We start from the raw sequence: 20,260 nt of genomic DNA, 5'->3' as shown, positions 1-20,260 counted from the left end.
ACCTATACTTTTTTCCATTTTCCATTTCATGTTCCATATGGAGCTCTCATCATCAATTGGTTAAGGACCTGGGCTTGGAGGGGTAAATTTAGCGATATTAGAACACTCGCCCTTCACTCTTATACTTCCTCAGATTGACTGGTCCAAGGGTGGGCAGGACCTGCACAACTTTATTCGCGGTATGGACTCCGCTCCGGGAGCCTGCACCTTCCTCCGCCCGGAGATCGGCTCCGCGGATGAAGACCAGAAGATGGTGGAGGTCCGACTGTATGGGTCCAGTGTGTGGAGAAGTGAGTTACCAGCAGGAGAACCCTTGCAGTTTGTCGGCCTGAAGAAGCCGGCTGTTGTGCATGATGCAGGATTGCTTATTACCGCTAATGATGGAGTCTCTGTAAGTGATGGGTACTTTCGATTGTTAATAATGATATAATATTCCAAACTCACCAATTCAATTTAAATTGCGATATATAAAATTGAATATTTTCTTAAAGTAACTCGTGTATTGACATAAAAAAATTGTTTTTTTGTATGGGGAGCATTTCATGTAATGTGGGAAAATTACATAAATTTTGAATTTCCTTTTATCACCTCTAATTAAATAATAACACATTTTTTTTATAAATATGTACAAAAATATTTTTCAGAAAAACAAATAGTGTTTTTTTTGTCTATGAAAACTGTTACTTCACACATATTTGGAAATCCCACCAGACACAAAACTCTGTCCCACCAGTCACAATTTGGTTTATTTTGTTTTTTTCTACAACTTTAATTAGACAAACTTTATTAAAATATAAGTATTACATACATGCTTTGTATCACAAAAAATCTCTCATTAATATTGGCATAAATTCGTCTTCAGTTGCACAAAAATGTTGAAATCTTCCAGTGTCCCACAAGTCACCAAATATTAATTACACTGAACATATTGACTGTTGTAATAAAATGGTTCTTTGTCTTGTTTTGAAAAAATATTGGACTATTCTATGGATTCTGATGACATAGTTACAATTCAAAGTTGGTTAAATTCTGGTATCGAATGTCCCCCCAGTCACAATAGCATGCCCCATTAGCAAAACCCAGCACTTTAAAACATGGAAGTACTTTCACTGTTAATATTATTTTATTTTTTTCATGTAAAGATACACATAACAAAAAAAAACCTATCCCTAACTCTGAGGCCAAAATATCCTGCGTTGAGTTGGGATACAACATAATGGAAAGTGGGAAGCATGCATATTATTGAAGAATACAAAAAATAAAAATTATTGTATAAACATAAGTTTTAATAAACATCTGAATCACATTTAATATTATATAAATCTACGCAATATCTCGCAGCAGTCTCCTGCAATGGTCTCTTCTCTTGGACAAAATCCAAACTTGTACACTTCTTCTGAAAAAAAATATACCTAAATTGATGTGATTAAATTCATGAAAATACCACATTGGAAATAGATTTTTTTGATTGGAAAAATATTTAAATTTATTTCAACAGAGAGGGAAAACATTTTTGAGAAGGGAATATGGAAATCTAGGCATTTACAGGGCTTATGACCTGTTATTGGCTGATTCACCATTCTGCCCATGTTTGAACATCCACATTCCCTCAACTCTTCCATCTGTTGACTTTTGTGAAAAGAGCTGAAACCCTTATCACGTGGGTGATATGGCCACTTAAACCAGCCAATGACAGGTCATAAGCCCTATAAATGCCTAGACTTCCATATTCCCTTCTCAAAAATGTTTTCCCTCTCTGTTGAAATAAATTTAAATATGAACAACTCCCTAGGGAGGAAATCCAGCCAGTCTGCAAGCATTTGGACATAATCAAACATTGTTGGAAAAATATTTATTTGGGTTCTAATTTCGACTAGACTGTTTCCTAAAAGTCGTAAATAAATTGTGTTGGAAAAATGGGAATAGTATTGTGATGGGGTGGGATTTTAACCTCTGACCTTTGATCACAAAAAAACGCATTTAACAAAAAAGATCCGTTCCGGTCTAGGCACAGGAAATTCATTATAAAACAGTGAAATAAATAGTAAATGTCTTCCTTACTTCATTTTAAATTCCATGATTTTTACTTTTTAATTCTGTTTCAGATTAACATACAAAGAATGAGAGTCAACGGGAAAATGTTAGCGGCAAATAACTACTTTAAAGGACAAGGATCAAAATCTAGTATAGAACTGACTAGCGTAGAGATAGAAATGAGAGAGAGTATTAGAAGTATCTGGAACTCAATCCTCAGAATAGATATAGAAGATGACACCGACTTCTTCGCTTGCGGAGGTGGGTCCATGGACGTCGTTAGGTTAATAGAAGAAATCAAGGACGCTTTCGGCTTCGAACTACAAAATGAAGACGTCTTCATGAACACTACCTTCGAAGAATTCATAACCGCCGCCGTGTTGAAATCGCGAGGTGGAAATAACGTTAAGGAAATCGAGTACGACGCCTGCGAAATGTTCATCAACAAAATGAAGGTTAAATTCCCCACGCAACTCTTAATTGACGGAGAGTTTGTGAACTCGGATAATGGCAAAACGTTGCTCATCGTGAACCCCACCGATGAGACAGAAATCTGCAAGGTACAGTCCGCATCGATTAATGATGTCGACCGTGCGGTGAAAGCAGCTAAGAGAGCGTTTGAAGAAGGAGAATGGTCCAAGATCAGCGCCCGGGAGAGAGGACAAATTATTTATAGGTAAATTGTTGCAAAATATTTTTTTCAATCCTTTTTAAACAGCAGAACCTGATTTGTATGCTTTTTTAAATATTACATTGGCTCCACTCGAGAGTTAAGTATTTCAATATTAGCCCTTTGTCATAAAAAGAAGCCGCACCCTCGGGAGAACACTAGTTTAACCTGAGAATGTTAAAGGCTTGCCTTCGACTTTATGGATTTGAGTTTCAAAGGGTATATTTCCAGCCCTCCACATATTAGACAAGCTCTTTAAAGACCTGGGCTCGGAGGGCGAGAATTAATCAATGGTAATTCGTCACAATAGATCTTCACAGGTCGCATGACGTCGGGAGCTTGACCCCCATTTCAAAGAATTAAGCCCATTATTCAAATGTTTAATCATGCATCACATGGTGATCTGTGGATTTTTTGTGATTATTTGACACTAGATAGATGAAGATGTTATTAAGTAAAATGTCGAGGCATTGGATGATATTTTATGTCAAACTGACGTGTTTTTAAGTTCAGACCTAGAGGTTCAGGAGGGTAGCCCTATATTAGTTTTATGATTTTATTTTGTTGGCATATCCTTGTTATGTCTGTCTTGTATAGATATTTCGCAGACAGATTGTCATTTTAGGCAGACTACATATTGCCTAGGCAAATTACAAAACGGCTTGTCGAAGATTAGGCATTTTACAAATTGGCTAGCCACGTTTATCATAAACAACAAACATTCTGCTTGCTTTGTATCAGATACAAATAATTAGTTATTGAGAACAAAATAAAAATAAACGTTTTAGATCCCTAAAATCTGGATCAATAACCAAACATTTATTTTTAATATTTAAAAGGAATGTTCTCATTTAATTATAACAATAAACATACAATAGGTTATCATAAAAATAAGGATAGGTTAGGTTAAGTTTAATAATAAAAAAAAGTTTTATAATTTTAGCAATATACATATTGCTATTACGCATTATTAAATAAATGTTTAAAAAAAATAAAAAAAAATTTGTGTTATTTTAAAACCATTAATTTTTTTAATTTTTTTTAGTTGTGTACTAACAGGTTCCAATGTGCAGTCAAACGCTTACGTTTTAACGCATTATTTCTAATACAAAAGTATTAGAACGTCATCTGTTAATATTTCTGTGAACTAGATAAAATCCCAGGCCGGTTAAATCCAGTAATAATCTACAAAAAATTAACTAGCGATATTTAACCCTTGTTTGCCCTAATGATGACTGAATTTTAACTTGCATTCGCACAGCTTCTGTTTATTATCTTAAAAAATAACACATTTAATTATGTGTACAAGAAATTGAGACTTACAAAAATCAAAACACAAAATGTCCCCCGCCTGCCCGTATTAAAAATATATAAAATATTTCTCAGGTTAGCTGATCTGATGGAGCAACACAAGGAAGAGCTGGCGACCATCGAGAGCATCGACTCGGGGGCGGTGTATACGCTGGCCCTGAAGACGCACGTGGGCATGTCGGTGGACACGTGGCGCTACTTCGCGGGCTGGGCGGACAAGGTGCACGGCAGCACCATCCCCGTGTCGCACGCGCGCCCCGCCCGCAACCTGACCTTCACCAGGAAGGAGCCCATCGGAGTGTGCGCGCTCATCACCCCCTGGAACTACCCGCTCATGATGCTGAGCTGGAAGATGGCCGCCTGTCTAGCGGCCGGCAACACCGTGGTTATGAAACCAGCGCAGGTATCTTCACTCTATACATTTTTAAAAAAATAGAAAAATGTGTTTTTATATCTCAGAATGTAAAAACACCTTAAAAACAAATGAAGAGCCAAATTTAAAAACAATATATATATAGAAAGACTCCACCATGTTCGAACATGCACTAAAATTAGGTTTGTGTGGGGGAGGGGCTAAGTAGTTGAACGTTACACGCTTGGTTAATTTTTTAATCAAAAAGTGGGCTATATAAATAATCAAATATCGCTATTAGACGCTAAGCTTGCTGATTTGAGCACTATAAAACCTGGTCACCGGTGAAGATACTAAATTGAAAGTGGTCAGTACTAATAACCCTATATAATTTATTCAATATTTTATTGTAGGTGTCCCCATTGACAGCCCTGAAGTTTGCCGAGCTCACCATCAAGGCGGGCTTTCCGCCTGGGGTCATCAACATCCTGCCGGGCAGCGGCTCCGTGTGTGGCCAGGCCATGGCGGAACATCCCATGGTTAGGAAACTCGGATTCACCGGGAGTACAGAGATCGGTAGGCCATCCTTCACTCTGAATTCTGGTGTCTGGGTCGTCAATGCGGTCTGGTTTTTCGTAAAAATGTCCCGAATAAACCGCAAAGCGTGAGCGATTAATTATAAACATGTGTACCAAACTAAAAAACAAAATTTGCTCTAACAATTTTGTATTTAAATTCAGAATTAAAATATTCTGCGTATTTTTTTTATCAAACTTCATATAGCAAAATACATTCCAGTAATATAATTTATTTATTTTTTGTATAGGTCAAGTGATCATGAAGACATGTGCAGAATCCAACATGAAGAAAGTTTCTCTGGAACTAGGAGGTAAATCTCCGTTGGTCATTTTTGGAGATTGTGATTTAGAAAAAGCTATTAGAATTGTAAGTACACGTGTTCCTCTTAACTTAGCTCATTTTGTATAAAATGTATATTGATGTAAAATAGATTGTGTCATTTAGTCTAATTGATTCTATATTCTCTCTCCATTAAAAATACTTTTGTAAAGGTGTAATTTTGTTTAGTTTTGAATTTCTTTCTATAGAATATTCTATTTCAGTATATATGCTCGAAGTAAAAAATAAATAATAAATGTTTTTTTAAAAATTAAATTTGGCCTTAAAATAGTACAAACATTATAAAATATGAATGTCCTAATATTAGCTTATATTTAATTATCATTAATTATCAACATTTCTAAACTATACATGATGGCCGTAGAAGTGACCTCCAAAGGAAAAATGTATGTGCCTCATCAATGGGGGTATCCGAATCACCCCCATGTATGTTCCGCGATTTTGCGTCATTTTCAAGTTATGATTTTTTTAAATGAGTCTTTGAAAATTTTCAACTGAATCGGTTTTTTTTTTTTTTTTTAATATCTGGAAGGTTTTTCAGGATTATTTTTTGTAACTCATTTTTTTAAATTATACTTTCGCATAAAAGATAATCAGCTTTGTCACATTAATTAAAGCTACAAAAGTTTTGACCTAAAATGCAGAATTTACATTCGAGCGAGTCAGACTTGAATTTTCCACTTTAAATTAAAAATTTCAAAAGGCAATTCCTTAGTTTCTGAGTAACTTTAAAAACTGCGTCAGAATCTAAGGTTTTGTAATAATACAAAATAAATAGTTCTTAATAGGCTATTATTCCCTGAAATTAGCCTCCAAAGATACTTTGGTGGAAAATTCTTTACGATAATTATGATAAAAAGTGTGTAAACTAACCAAAAATAACTGGTACTATTTTTTCATTTTATCAGGGCATGGCTTCTGTATTCTTCAACAAGGGAGAAAATTGCATCGCCGCCGGTCGGCTGTTTGTGGCATCCTCCATCCATGACGAGTTCATCCGCAGAGTCAAGGAGGAGACCAAGAAGTTGGTTATCGGAGACCCCCTCAGTAGGAGTACGGCACACGGACCGCAGAATCACAAAGCACACCTGCTCAAACTACTCGAAGTAAGCTAATTTTGTGTAACTTTGAATCGAATGAACTTATGTAAATCTAGTGAAACCTTAATACATGAATAGAGATTTCTTTAAATTTTATTATAAAATGTACCCATAGTCCTTAAAATATAGCTTGATTTTCTAATACAGCTGTCAAACTAATTTCATTGGTGATGGAAAACTACTGATCACTGATCAAATCTATTTTATCAGTTATTTCATGCAATCATGAAACTCTGTTTCCGAAAATTGATTAAAAAAAACGCAAAAACAAGCCTATTATAGTGTGTTGAATACAATTATTTACCAAAAATAAGACATTTATACTTTTTTCGTGAACATTATCAAATTAATGATTTTTTTATTAGATCAAATTACATTGATCAATTTGTCCCATCTCCAACGTTTTTGCAAAATTATGTAACCTTGTAAGAACGTCGTTAATAATTAGGTTTATTTTGTTTTTTTTTTAGATTTAAAGCTGATTTTATATATTAATGTTGATTTTTGTTTCAAGCATTGTAATAATAAAAAATGAACGCGCCAGATACAAATGATTTTTCGTGTGTCAATATAAATAACTCCTTTGACGTTACTACAAAGTTATGTCGTCACTTTTTCTGACAACTGTCATTCTTATTATCTTACATTTTAAGGACTTTTTTTGTTATTAAAAGTATTTGTGTTCTTATAATTTGACCAAATACAGTAAATCACGATATAGCAAAAAATGACGTATATAAAAAAAATCAAAATTTATTCCCTAAAACCAATTTGCATTTATAATAACGAAATCCCGTTAATATGTATAGCAAAATCATTTTTGTCTCATACGAAAAAATTCCAATACATTTACGTAAATTTATAATGAAATAAAAAAAATGTTAAAAGATGAAAATATTATTTCGCACTTTCAAGGCGCACCCACCACCTTTTCAGCGGCGCGCGGCGGTCTTTCAGCACCCAGAACTGTCAAAGTGCGTGTCCAGTGTGTGCTTGTGTATGTATGTAAGCGGGTGTGTGAAGAAAAACCTCCGAACCTCTCCGAATACTGCCGAGTACGTCGGTCTGTCTGTTTTGTTTTTTGAAGCCGCTCATCTTTTTTTGCAACGGCGCGTAACATATACAAACTTAGTATGATTTTTTAATTTTTTTCGTTATATGTGGGAATTCATTATTACGAATTTTTATTTTTTGGTCCCTTGGATTTCGTTATATCGCTGTTCTACTGTAATAAGTTGTGTTAGAGCATCGTCAGATCAGCTACAGATTTTCAACGCCAGTTACAGATTCTTAAAGTAATCAACTTTTTAGTGATAATGAACCTCCCAAGCATTATGTGGAATATTTATTTATTATTTCTAAGGTATAAATACAACATACTTCAGTTAACGTTGAAATTCCCATACCAAGGTATAAATTTATAATTTTTTTAGACTTTATTTTTTTGAGTCTGCATTTTAAACAGTTTTCAGATGTGCGACTTGAGTTAGTTTTAAACAGATTGCACTCCAAACGACAAATACTAAATTATGTTATGAGGCCAAATATTTAACTACATAAGATATTGCCGTTTAACGAGTTGTAAATAACATCATCATTCCTTTTCCTTACCTAATGGTCCATAAGGCACTGCACTGGTACACCAATCGCAGCATTCCTGTTACATGAAGGTGAGATGATCAGTCTTAGGCTTCTGGTGCCAGTCCAGGGACTATGAAATATTCAAGTGTAAAACACCTTTTCAAATAAATATTTCATGTCAACCATGTCGAGAATCGAACCCGAGACCTCTTGTATGGTAAGCAAACACGCTGACCACTACACCACGAGGCCGACTTTACAGTCATTTACATAACTTAATGTAAATAACTGTAATATCTTCATTATCATCTTTCTCTCAATGTTTCACCATTTTAAAGAACATAAGTGACAGCTTGTGTTGTATCTATGGCAATGAGATATCGAAAAATATGTAAATCTCTTTCTCTCATGTTTGCATGAGTATCGTGATTATCTGTCTCCTTATTTTATTTATTGATTGAGGGCCATAGCCCTTTGCATACAATATTTGTTAAATATGAGATGCGGCTAGTTAGGAAATGACATGTCTATTTATTGTACTGTTTGTGTTTCCAGTACTGCGATTTTGGAGTAAAAGAAGGAGCCAAACTGGAGATGGGAGGCAAGAGACTGGACAGGCCGGGATACTTCCTGGAGCCGGCCATCTTCTCGGGAGTCGAGGACCATATGTACATCGCTAAAGAGGAATCCTTTGGTCCCATCATGATCATCTCTAAATTTGAGGACAAGTAAGTTGATGAAAATCAGAGACATAACATCTCATTTTTCTCTAGACAATATTAAGAGTCAAGTTATGGTCCTGTAGTAATGTTGCAGACTCATGGAACAGAGATCCGAGGTCCGAACCCCTGTCTATGACAGGTCGTTATCATCTTTCCCTTTTTCCATACTAAGTGGTGCGTAGGGCACTGCATTATTTTACCAAATGCCGCGTATGATCACATGTTACATGAAGGTAAGGTGATCAGTCTTACGCTTCAGGTGCCAGTCCGTAAACAATGAAATATTGCAGTTCAATCGACCTTTTAAATCAATACTTTAAGTCCACCCTGCCAGGAATCAATAATAATAATAATACACTCCACGCAATTTCTTTATTCAAGATTTTTCTTGAGAGCATCCATCGAGTCGAAAACACTTGTCCAGGGTTCTGGCTCTTTTTTACTCACGGAATTGTATTCTTCATCTGTCTGGACGCAGAAAATGACAGCTCACAAGCCCTGTAACTAACTTAAATTTCCATATTCCCGTAAAAATTGTTCTGATCTCTGTTGTAAGATTTTAATCTTAATAACTTCGTAGATCTCTTGACTTGTAAATTCCAGTCCAAAAAAATTGACAAACTAAATATTATATTGTCATCGCGCCAGCAATATTTCGTGGGTATACTGGCGAAAAACATTATCTCGAAAATATGCGGATTTGACTTAATGATGCAGTTTTGTAAAGTTTTTAACGCTCTACAAACTGGCAAAATACACTAAGTCATATTAAATTTCATATATCTGTAGTTTTAAAAATAAATTTAAGGTTAAGTCGTATACCGGGTATTTTATTCAGGCTAAAATCCGTAACTGAATATAAAATTAAGAAACGGAAACATTAAAAACATGTTAAGCACTTAACATCTTACTATATTAAAATAAAATATAAAAGAGTAAAATTGGAGCAAAACTTAAATGCTTGATTTCTCAAAACAGGGATTTGAGAGTTAAAGCTTTTTGCCAGTATACTTACGATCTGTTAAGTGATTTTTTTTTATTAAAAGTATTTTTGATTTCATTTTTTTTTTTATTGGTTAATGCAACCCATCCTACACGGATGATTTGTGCCATACCGTACGCTTTTAACGCAAACATATTTGAACCAAAAAATTTATATCATCTAAAATAATAAATTTGGTCAAGTGCAAAACTACTTCTGGTGATAAGGCTGGCAAGACATGGAATGAATTTAGGGGAAGGGTAAGGTTTAGTTTAGAGTACAAAAGATATGTATCCCGAGTGGGGCATTCAACCAACGCGTGGTCTGTGCATTCCCGCACCCGCACCAAGGACTGTCCACTATCTTGATCTTAAACAAATGTTTATTAAATCACAATACACAATGTAAATCACAATACAGTGGCCCATTCTCAGTCTGATAATATTGGAGACGATTCTTTTAGACAATTTGTAAGCAAGATAACAGGGAGAGGGTCGGATGGAATTTTGTATATTTTTGTATCAAATTCCCTTGTTTGAATCTGAGGATTGCCAAAACTGATTCCAACCAACAAAACTCTCTTTTTGATCTGACTGAGCTGATCGCAATTTCGAATGTTGAAATTCAACGGGGACTTCCATTAAGATTACACAATTATCATTTTGATATATTTTGTATTTTCCCTTTTTGTTATCAATAAAAAAACATAAAAAATAAGTCCATCACAAAAGCTACATTATTTTATTAATCTCCTCAACAATTTTTACAATGTAACTTAACGGACACTGCCAGCGCGAGAAATTAAATGAATTCTCTTCCAGCGATCTGGACGGCGTAGTGAAGCGAGCCAACAACACCGAGTTCGGTCTCGCGAGCGGGGTGTTCACGAGGGACATATCCAAGGCCATGAACTTTGCGGAGAAGATCGACGCTGGGACCGTGTTCATCAACACCTACAACAAGACTGATGTGGCCGCGCCCTTTGGGGGCTTTAAGCAATCCGGCTTTGGGAAGGACTTAGGTAATTATATCATATCATAATCCAAGCGATACTTTATTAGGGGTGCCGAACATTACACAGACATTTCAGGGCAGTTTTGGCCAGTGTTTATGTAGTTGAAATTTGGCAATGAGGAAGACATGAAGAATGACAATATCCGATGTAAACCCTCCATATGAAAGGGGCAACAAAAGCAGTAGAGTCAAATTCAATTAAAATCGCCAGGTATGGAATTGAAAATAAATAAAGCTACTTGATTTTTGACAAAAAAAATTTTTTTAGTATGAGTCAACTGGTCTTCCTAACGGTTTTCGGATATATGGGGATGAGTGCTTTCATTATCAGAATAATTTCACTCACGTTCATTCATTTGCTTTATTTTTGTATTTTTTGTTACCCATGTAATTTTTTTCATCACTTATACTGTATATAAAAATGTAAAAAGGCCTTTGGGCGTTTAAATAAATAAATTAATAAAAACCTAGAATGCTATAGAAGAAATAATGGGTGGCATAATCATTTCCCGGGAGGCGATTACAATCAGAAGATTCAGAAGTCATGCGTTCACAACGGCAGAATATAATTTTGAGTATGTCCAAATGTTTGTAGACGAGGCCGGGTTTCACGCCCCGGGGAGTTATCAAGGTTGACAATTATTGCAACAGAGAGGAAATATATTTAAACATTTATAACCTGTCATTGGTTGGTTTAAATGGTCACTTTTCACGCTGAGTAACATGCGCCATTCTGCCTATGGTTGAACATTCATATTTCCCATCTCTTTCATCTGTCGGTTTTTATGAATCAAAAGAGCTGATATTTTTATTGATGTAGGTGAGATTCATCTGACTGAACTATGTTGTGTAACATTGTAATCATTTCATAGGGCGCTGAATTGGTACTCCAATCGCAGCGTATCTTGCCCCTTTTTGATGCATATAAGGTAAAGTGATCAGTCTTAATAATAGAACGTCCAGAGCTGTGTCCTGGCTGCTGGTAGTCCTCTACGTTCCATCATTAAGCTTTAAGTGTGCCCGTCCATGAAGATTTTAAAAATTAATATTTCACATCCGCCCTGTCAAGAATCGAAACCTAAAACCTCAAGCATAGCATGCGAACGCGCCAATCACTATTGCGAGGCAGACTTATCTCAACTCGATTTCCTTTTCCAAGATTTTTACCTGAGAGTAGCCGTCGAGCGGAAATCATTCCTCCAGGGTTCTGGTTCTATTTCACACACAGAATTGTGTTCTTCATCCGTCCAGAACCGGACATAACAGCATTAGAGTATAATAAAATTATGAAATGATCCTTAAATCCGCACCGCAAATTCTTCTCCTAAATGAACTAAAACGTCCCTTTAAAATTTTCTTTTTAATATTATGCATTAAATAAATATTCATTTTTTAGGACAAGAAGCTCTCAATGAATACCTGAAAACAAAGTGTGTTACTATGGAATATTAAAGACACTTAAACAAATCTACTGTCAACAAAACTGGATCCGTGGAACATAAATCACACCGATTTTATATATATTTTTGTACGACTAATGCCTTTATTTAATTTTTAAATCATGTAATACAATATATTGTCGACGGAAATTTATCACCTCATAAGACAATTTTGACCACTTTAGGAGGAGAGAGATTAAAATATTTTTATTAATGTGTGTTCAGTAAAATGGCAATTAATTTTGTCCAACATTTAAATTATACATTTAAATCGTACTTTACAATTATGTATGTTTTTTTTTTATAAAAACTAATTTAATATATTTACCGCTGAATGATATATCTGGAAGACTCAGGCAGTGATGTTACATGTGTGGTGATGGATTGCTGTCAACGATAATATGTAATATGTTTACATGTAAAAATACTCACCTTTTAATAAAGTACTATTATTTTAGCCCAGTAACCCATTTCTTAGTAAAAATCTGTACTATTGGATCAAAAATTTTACTCTTAGCTCTGTACGTTAGGAATTAAAAAAAACTGGATTTTTTTATTTAAAATTGTAATTGCATAAGTTATCTGATTTTATAAATTGATCATCGTAGTTCATAACTTTAAAAAAATCTCAAAAATTTCACTTTGACGTAATTAATTTTTACTCCTTTCTCATTTTGTATCAAAGTACAAATTGAAAAAAAATTACCAAATGTCTTCCGAATTCTTCTAACTTATAATATGTCGTATAATTGTGTGAATTTTTCACTTTAATTTTTATTTTATTTTATGTATGTATAAAATCCCATTGAAATATTTTACATTTTAAAATTTTAACTAAAAAATATTTTTTTTGCAGTACTATATCAATTTCTACCTTTCATTTTAAAAATGAATGAAACAATTGTGAATTTCAAGATATTCAAATGTCATTTTATTAGTTACGATAGTTTATCTAAAATACAGAAATTTATATTTATCTATAGGATAGCTAAAGAGCTATAAATATGTACATTAATATATTATTTTATTTTTAGAAAATAATTCAGAGTGGAAAAGGAAAAGAGAAATGAGTTATTTTACTTGGCAAAGAACTGCTTTAAATACTTATCTGCCTATTTGGCTAGTACTTATTATTTATATATATATATATATATATATATATACCTCACTCTGACTCTCCAGATATTTGAATATTGACTCACAGCACTTTTCCTTTCCCACTCGGAATTAAACCATGAATTTTAATTACTGTAAATATAGAAAACTCTATATACCTGATAACAAAGTATGTTTGCTAATTTTATGTGTTTTTAATTTATTATAAAATACGCCATTATATTTATATTATTTAACCAAGCAGTCATAAATTACTTGTGTGAAATTACAACTCAAAGTTGAATAGTGGATATTAAATTATTATTTTAAAATATGCATTAATGTTTTTTGGTAGATATGCATTCAAAATGTGTTATTTTTTTAAACTATTATTCATCACCATCATCATCATCCATTCCCTTTCCACACCTAAATGCTAAAAAAATATTGTTGTTCTAATTTGCCTGTGGCGTAGTGGTCAGCGCATTAGCTTACCATGTCAGAGGTCTCGGGTTTGATGCCTGACATGGTTGACATGAAATATTTATTTTAAAAAGGTGTTTTGAAACTAGAATATGTTATAGTCCCTGGACTTGCACCCGAGGCGCAAGACTGATCATCTTACCTTCACATAACAAAAAAAAAGATCAAGATACGCTGCGATTGGTGTACCAATGCATTGTCCTATGCACCATTAGAAGTATATCATCATTGATGATGATGAACGCTAAAAATAGGCAAGTTATGGATTTAAATCATATTATTTAAATGCATCTGATTTTGAAGAAGGTATGCATACTGCAGAATTGTTTAAGGTGGTCAACAACTCTTCAATGAACTTGAGTAGGAGACAACCCCTTTAAATTAAAAAAACTTAATTTTAGAACTGACCAGCATTTTGCAGTGGTCAGCGGCCTTTTGTAACTAAACCATTGCAGGTTTCAACTTGTCGCTCGGTACTTTTTACATAGTCATGTTAGGCTACATAATGCATACACCTCAGCTCGACCGGTCAGCTCGAAGCGGGTCAGGGATGGAGAGCATGTCATTCAACCCTTGCATAGTGGAAAATTAATGTTATGTAATATTGATAATATAAAATTGACACAGGAAAATAATTATCACTTTGAAATATGTTATTGTTGTAAAATAATATTAATTATTTTTACCCTATTATTTGTAAAAAGATATGGAAGCAACTATGGATGATTGAAATTTAAAATATATATATTTTTATTAGCATAAACAGTAGCTAATATACTTACCAGATGACATATATTTTATTTAATGTTACTTTGTTTTTGTGAATTATTATAGCATTATATCTGTTATTAAATAATTATCTGTAATACGTTGTTTCCTTTTAACATGAATAAATAAATAACCTGTATATAAAATAAAACAGATGAAAACTTTTGACTAGTAGATATATTGTCTCTTTTTAAACTAATGACAGTTTTTTATATATGTTGTGTCGGCCTCGTGGTGTAATGGTCAGCGCGTTTGCCCACCATGCAAGAGGTCTCGGGTTCGATTTCCGACATGATTGATATGAAATATTTATTTAAAACGGTGTTTTTACAATAGGGCACTGCATTGGTACACCAATCGCAGTGTATCTTGATCATTTAGTATACATGAAGGTTAGAGATGTCAGTCATACGCTTCAGGTACCAGTCCAGGGACTAGTGTAAAAACAATGTTTTCAATTAATATTTCATGTCAACCATGTCGGGAATCAAACCCGAAGCCTCTTGCGTGGTAGGCAAACGCGATGACCACTGCACCACGAGGCCGACAAACTATAAACCTCTGATCTTTAAGTCCGTAACACTACTGCGGGACTACACCCCAACTTATAAAAGTGATTTGGAATAAACTACCATATTTAAATTAAAACCATTCCGTTGAAATCAGTTTATTGATAATTATTTACATTTTCTATGGACTGTGTATTTTGAACAAGAGTAATTGAAAGGCTACCGAGTACTATGACATCTTCAATAGTGATGCTCATCCCATTTGAACACATTCCCAGGGGTAATTCTTTTCAGGCCGACGTTAGTTGGTTCTCTGAAAAAATATTAAGTCACAAATTTGGAAATAAAAATCACTCATTTTAGTAGGTAAGGAGGTGTCTGGCTTATGCCAAATACCTCCATAACTTTTATAAGTTACTGTCATATTTCAGTTTGTTTACTAATCAATGGGTAGATAAAAAACATTGTGACGGAAAAGTACATAAAAAACTTTTGCTCAAAGTTACTTAGTTTGATTAACACCTGAAAATTTAAGTTCGATACCTTTAGATAAGAACCAGAGATTCAATTTATATAATGATTGAAAATAATTGAGTGAATTCATGCAGTGTGAAGTTGGCGTAATTCAATGGCATGTATTCCACACAGGCAAATAAGCAGTACCTACCCTACTAAATCATCCCTTAAAATATAAACATTAAATAATTAAAATGCAATAAATTATATCAAGCATTTTTAAATCGCAAGAACAATTCAGCATAATTCGGTTACTCCATCCGCACCGTCCTGACCGATGCGCCAAGCCACCATTGGTCAGTGGCGTCAAAGACGCAAACTACAAATGCCTTCAACAATGTTTTTAGTATGCCCAAATGTTTTGTAGACATGCTGGGTTTCCTCATAAAGGAGTTATTAAGATCTAAATTTGTTGCAACGTTGGAAGGCCCAAAATGCGATGGATGGACTGCATCAGCGCAGATATGACCGGCAAGAGTGGAGGAGACTCCTGGATTCAGCCAAGGCCCACCCGGGGCTGTCGAGCTTTTGATGATGATGATGATGATGAAATTTGTTGCAACAGAGGAAAAACATTTTTGAGAAACATGTCTAGGCATTAACAGGGCTTATGACCTGTCACTTTCTGGTTTAAGTGGCCACTTAAACCACTATATAACAATAAAAATGTGCAAATGGAAAAAAATGAAACTTGTGCTGGTAAAGAAAACAAGGTCAAACCATTTTGAAAATATTACTGTTTTCTCAAATAACTTTAAGTCATTTAGCAAAAACACACTATTAGCAAAAAAAACATGGCAAATTATAATTATTCCAAAACAAATATTTGACAGTTGACAGTAAAGGAAGTTGTCTGGTAAGATAAGTTTAAAAACTTAACATAATATGTAATGTGTTATTTTTTCGACTGCTTACCCTAATTTAAAACGCTATACATGCCACTGGAAAAATTAGAATTTTAATAAAATCTGCAGTCTTTCTTTATCTAATAAATTGACCGAATAATAGCTAATGTGTAAATATTTTTATTTTTTATGTATTTTGTTTCTTGTACTTGAAAAAAAAAACAGTTTATTTTTATCTATACAACTGATCTTTCCGGCTGCTAATTATATCTGTATACTCGTTGTTTTATAAAATTAGGTAATATTATATATGTTATTATTAATATAAATCTCCACCAACAAGCCACAGAAAATAGCTTGGTGGGATTTTAGTATCTGTAAAAAATATAAAAAAAGCATTCAAACAAAAAGACAAAAATAATCAGAATTCAGATAGCCAAAAGCTAAGTACCTTACCACGGAGGGTAAAATTAAAAACATCTTTTACTAAACGAAATCGATAATAATGATAATCTACCCAGTTTTGGCGTCACTGCTTTGAAGAAGTGCCGGTCCCATGGCATTTATTGGAGGAGTTACTTCTCTCCTGGCATCGCGAGCGTAGTAATAGTTATCTGACAGCCTAGAACAAAACATTTTTATACAAATAAGAAAATAAATCTCACCTTCCTGTAACAAATATGATCAAGATCACTGGCGGCTCCTGACCGAAACCATTGGCAGTGCATTTTGTCAACTTGTATATTAAGTTTTATAATATTAAAATAATATGATAGGTCTGACGTGATAAACGAGCAATAGTTTGACAGCCCGCGCATCGGAACCAAAAACGCTAAATGTGCTCAACATAATACGCACGTTAAAGGTAACAAAATTCGTACTAATATCATGTCATTACTCATATTCAAAGTGACATTATAAACGAACTTCAAACTTCAAATCTGCGCATGCGTTGGCAATGCCCGGAATATGTATATTATCTTCTCCCTCTAACCCACAATTCATCGGTATGAAGCATTGTCTGTCTCGCTCAAATGACAATTTTAGGAGATATGGTATATTTCATACAAATTCAGGGCAAAGAATTGTGCAAAACAGAATATGCACGGGGACGATTGCACATGCGTAGACAAGATGAGAAAATCGTCCGCTAGAGTCGATCTCGCTAGATCTTTTACGTTGTTGTTTTCGGTAATCAGTTTGATAAGTCGTCTGCCGACCCGTACGCACCCTGTCGCGCGAGCCATGCGTTTGGAGGGGGTTTTATCGCCGACGTCCACCATGTTAGCTCTGCCGCCTTCATCCACGTGACTGAGTTTGCTGCATTTCTCTGTTTTACCCGTGCAGTAACAACGTGCGAGTGTGGGTGAAGATGGAGTAGTCCAATTATTCAGTAATACATTCTGCAATGGAATGTGATATTTGGTTCGGTTTATTTTGTTCCGTGTCAGATGTAACTGGGTATATTTTATTGATTATTAGGTGTGCTATCCACCAATAAGAATCATTGGTCTATTCTCCATTTGTGATAGATTCAGCATGCCTGCATGTTGCTTCTTTTTTCTACCTATTGCAGCTCCTATGAGACAGTTCAAGTCATCTTCGCTAATACTGTTTCTGATAGCATCTCTTAGACTCACTTCTGCATTTCCAAATAGGCAAACCTTTAAGTTTCCATCAGCAGTTAACCTGATACGGTTACAGGAGCCGCAGAAATGTTCCAACATGGAAGTAATGAAGCCCACTTGACCGGTGTGACCCGGAACATGCCAAGCCTTTGATGTATCATTCGGCGCATTTTCCAAAGGTGTAAAAGACGGCCATTTTGTTTTGATTTTAGTAACCATTTTTTGGCGCTAGTATTGAATATTATGATGTTTACGAGTATAATATTGCAACGAATCCCTGTTTCTTTGTAGCTACTAATAACATGTTTTTACTATCAATAAAATTACTAATTTATTTACACAAATTTTTCCTTGGCAATGTACTGCACTTATGCACATACTAAGGAACCGCCTCTGATCAAGATACACTGCGATTGGTTTACCGATGCAGTGCCCTATGTACCATAAGTGGTGGATGTGCGGAAAGGGAATGATGATGATGACAAAAATAAATATGACATCAACAGATCCACAGAAAGAGTAAAAATATTAAATAGGATTTTTGGGTACTTAACATCAATTGACAGATTCTGCAATGGACTAACATCAACAAAAAACAAATAAAATACTGTAAAATAATAAAAATATGAGTTTTCTATAAATAGTTGCGTGTAAATTGTTTTCAGGGATGTGCTGACTCATAAAATGAATTTAATTTTAAAAAGTCAACTTTCCACGGGGAATGATGATGCAAAATTACGTTTATAATGTATTCATAAATGAAAAATATTTTTGTGCATATAGATTTTAGAAACAAAATAAAATGGGGATTTGTTAATTAAAAAATTAATAAATTGTTTCGACAAGCTCGTTTAACCGCTGTTCACACAATGAACCCGTTTTTGTGCTGTTTTACACACAATGAGCTTGTTTTTATTCTGTTTTGTACACAATGAGCCCATATTTTAGCTGTTTAACACACAATGAGCTTGCTGTTTTACACACAATGTGCCTATTTTTGTAATGTTTTGCATACAATGAGCACATTTTATATCAATTTTTTCCCAATAATGAGGAAATTCAGTGCAACGGGAAATTGGATATAAAAATTGTTTTCTTACAAGCAGTAAAAATTAAAGCATTTTATTGTATGGCAAGATTCTCTAAAATGTACAAAAAATTCATAAAAATGAACTACTTTGAATGACATCACTAGTTCTCCAAAATCAACCGATGACAGTGTCATGATACATTTTCGGTTACCGGGAAGCCAACCCACCAATCAGGACAACTCACAATAGAGAACCTGTAAGGTCTCACGTGGAGCAATTTCAAAATTACAAAACTTATAAAATCATGATGGTACATAAAAATATTTTTTTCAAATTTTTGGCTTAGTTTGATAGGCTATTAAGAAATAAAAAAAACACGTTATAAGACGTTATTCCTAATTCATAAGACACGAAGATAAATTTCGTCAGTTTTGATGATTTTAATTTATAGAACTCATTCAGGAGAAACAAAAAGGCACTATGTCAAAAAATATAATGAACTCATTTTTGCTGTGCATATGAACCCTTCATATGCATTAAGATTTATTTATTGACAGGAAAAAAAAGTACTTTTGATAGTAAGAAAGATTGGTGTTTAACAGTATTTTTTCCCATTATGTGATGATTACAGGTGTAAATGACCACACAAGAGTTCTCCATCTCTGATGGGGATCTTAAAATCCATCAATTTTAAGACAAACCTTGTTTTGTCAATTATTTTTTTATATAAGGGAAAAAATACATCAAGTTTGGAATTAATTTGTTCTTAGATTATTCTTAATTAGAATTCAATAAATGATATATTTCATGGTCGCTTAACCATTTCTGGGCCGCTAGGTATTGCTTTGGCAGTTCGAAATTTTAGGCAATTTTCAGAAACTCTCATTTGAACTGCTGTCGTGGTGATAATTTTAATAATTCCTCGTGTGCTAGTGTTTCATCAAGCTTCTTATTAGAAGCTCAAAGACATCTGTTGATGTCTTTGAGTGTACGAAATCTAAAACGGTTCAGAATAAATTCTCGGCCTCACATTGCTGCAGGAACGGCGAGAGAAAGGGGTGACCTAATAGAGACATACAAGATACTCAACCGTCCTTATAGATGCCCAAATTTGGATCCCATCTTCTTCAATCTTAAACAAGATGCTCGCCTTCGAGGCCACAGTCTCAGGCTGGAGCAAACCAGATTCAATCTAAATCCACGGAAGCATTTCCTGAGCAATAGGGTCGTAGATGGTTGGAATAAGCTGTCACAAGCGCTTA

General features: G+C 34.3%; 1 protein-coding gene and 1 long non-coding RNA gene across 2 annotated transcripts in view; one reads left to right on the top strand and one right to left on the bottom strand.

Moving 5' to 3' along the window:
• LOC148271537 (cytosolic 10-formyltetrahydrofolate dehydrogenase) overlaps positions 1 to 12,425 on the top strand; it is a 30,593-nt gene extending 18,168 nt beyond the window's left edge. The window contains exons 7-15 of the mRNA XM_088241272.1: positions 134 to 391; positions 2,106 to 2,710; positions 4,091 to 4,418; positions 4,781 to 4,943; positions 5,194 to 5,312; positions 6,194 to 6,391; positions 8,522 to 8,694; positions 10,492 to 10,691; positions 12,081 to 12,425. Of these exons, the coding sequence (XP_088097398.1) occupies positions 134 to 391; positions 2,106 to 2,710; positions 4,091 to 4,418; positions 4,781 to 4,943; positions 5,194 to 5,312; positions 6,194 to 6,391; positions 8,522 to 8,694; positions 10,492 to 10,691; positions 12,081 to 12,136 (2,100 nt within the window). The 3' untranslated portion in view covers positions 12,137 to 12,425. The remainder of the gene's footprint in view (positions 1 to 133; positions 392 to 2,105; positions 2,711 to 4,090; positions 4,419 to 4,780; positions 4,944 to 5,193; positions 5,313 to 6,193; positions 6,392 to 8,521; positions 8,695 to 10,491; positions 10,692 to 12,080) is intronic.
• A 2,695-nt stretch (positions 12,426 to 15,120) lies between these two features.
• On the bottom strand, positions 15,121 to 16,967 carry LOC148271536 (uncharacterized). The gene is made up of 2 exons (XR_015825069.1): positions 16,857 to 16,967; positions 15,121 to 15,291 (listed from the first exon to the last, which is right to left on the bottom strand). It is a non-coding gene; the product is annotated as an uncharacterized LOC148271536 (long non-coding RNA).
• Between the last annotated feature and the right edge of the window lie 3,293 nt (positions 16,968 to 20,260).

Source organism: Micrasema longulum, unplaced genomic scaffold (genome assembly GCF_059751315.1).
Source record: "Micrasema longulum isolate JH-2025_06_02 unplaced genomic scaffold, ASM5975131v1 h1tg002813l, whole genome shotgun sequence".
Taxonomy (NCBI): domain Eukaryota; kingdom Metazoa; phylum Arthropoda; class Insecta; order Trichoptera; family Brachycentridae; genus Micrasema; species Micrasema longulum.
The sequence above is the reverse complement of the archived record's forward strand: the minus strand, read 5'-3'. Positions and strand labels throughout refer to the sequence as shown.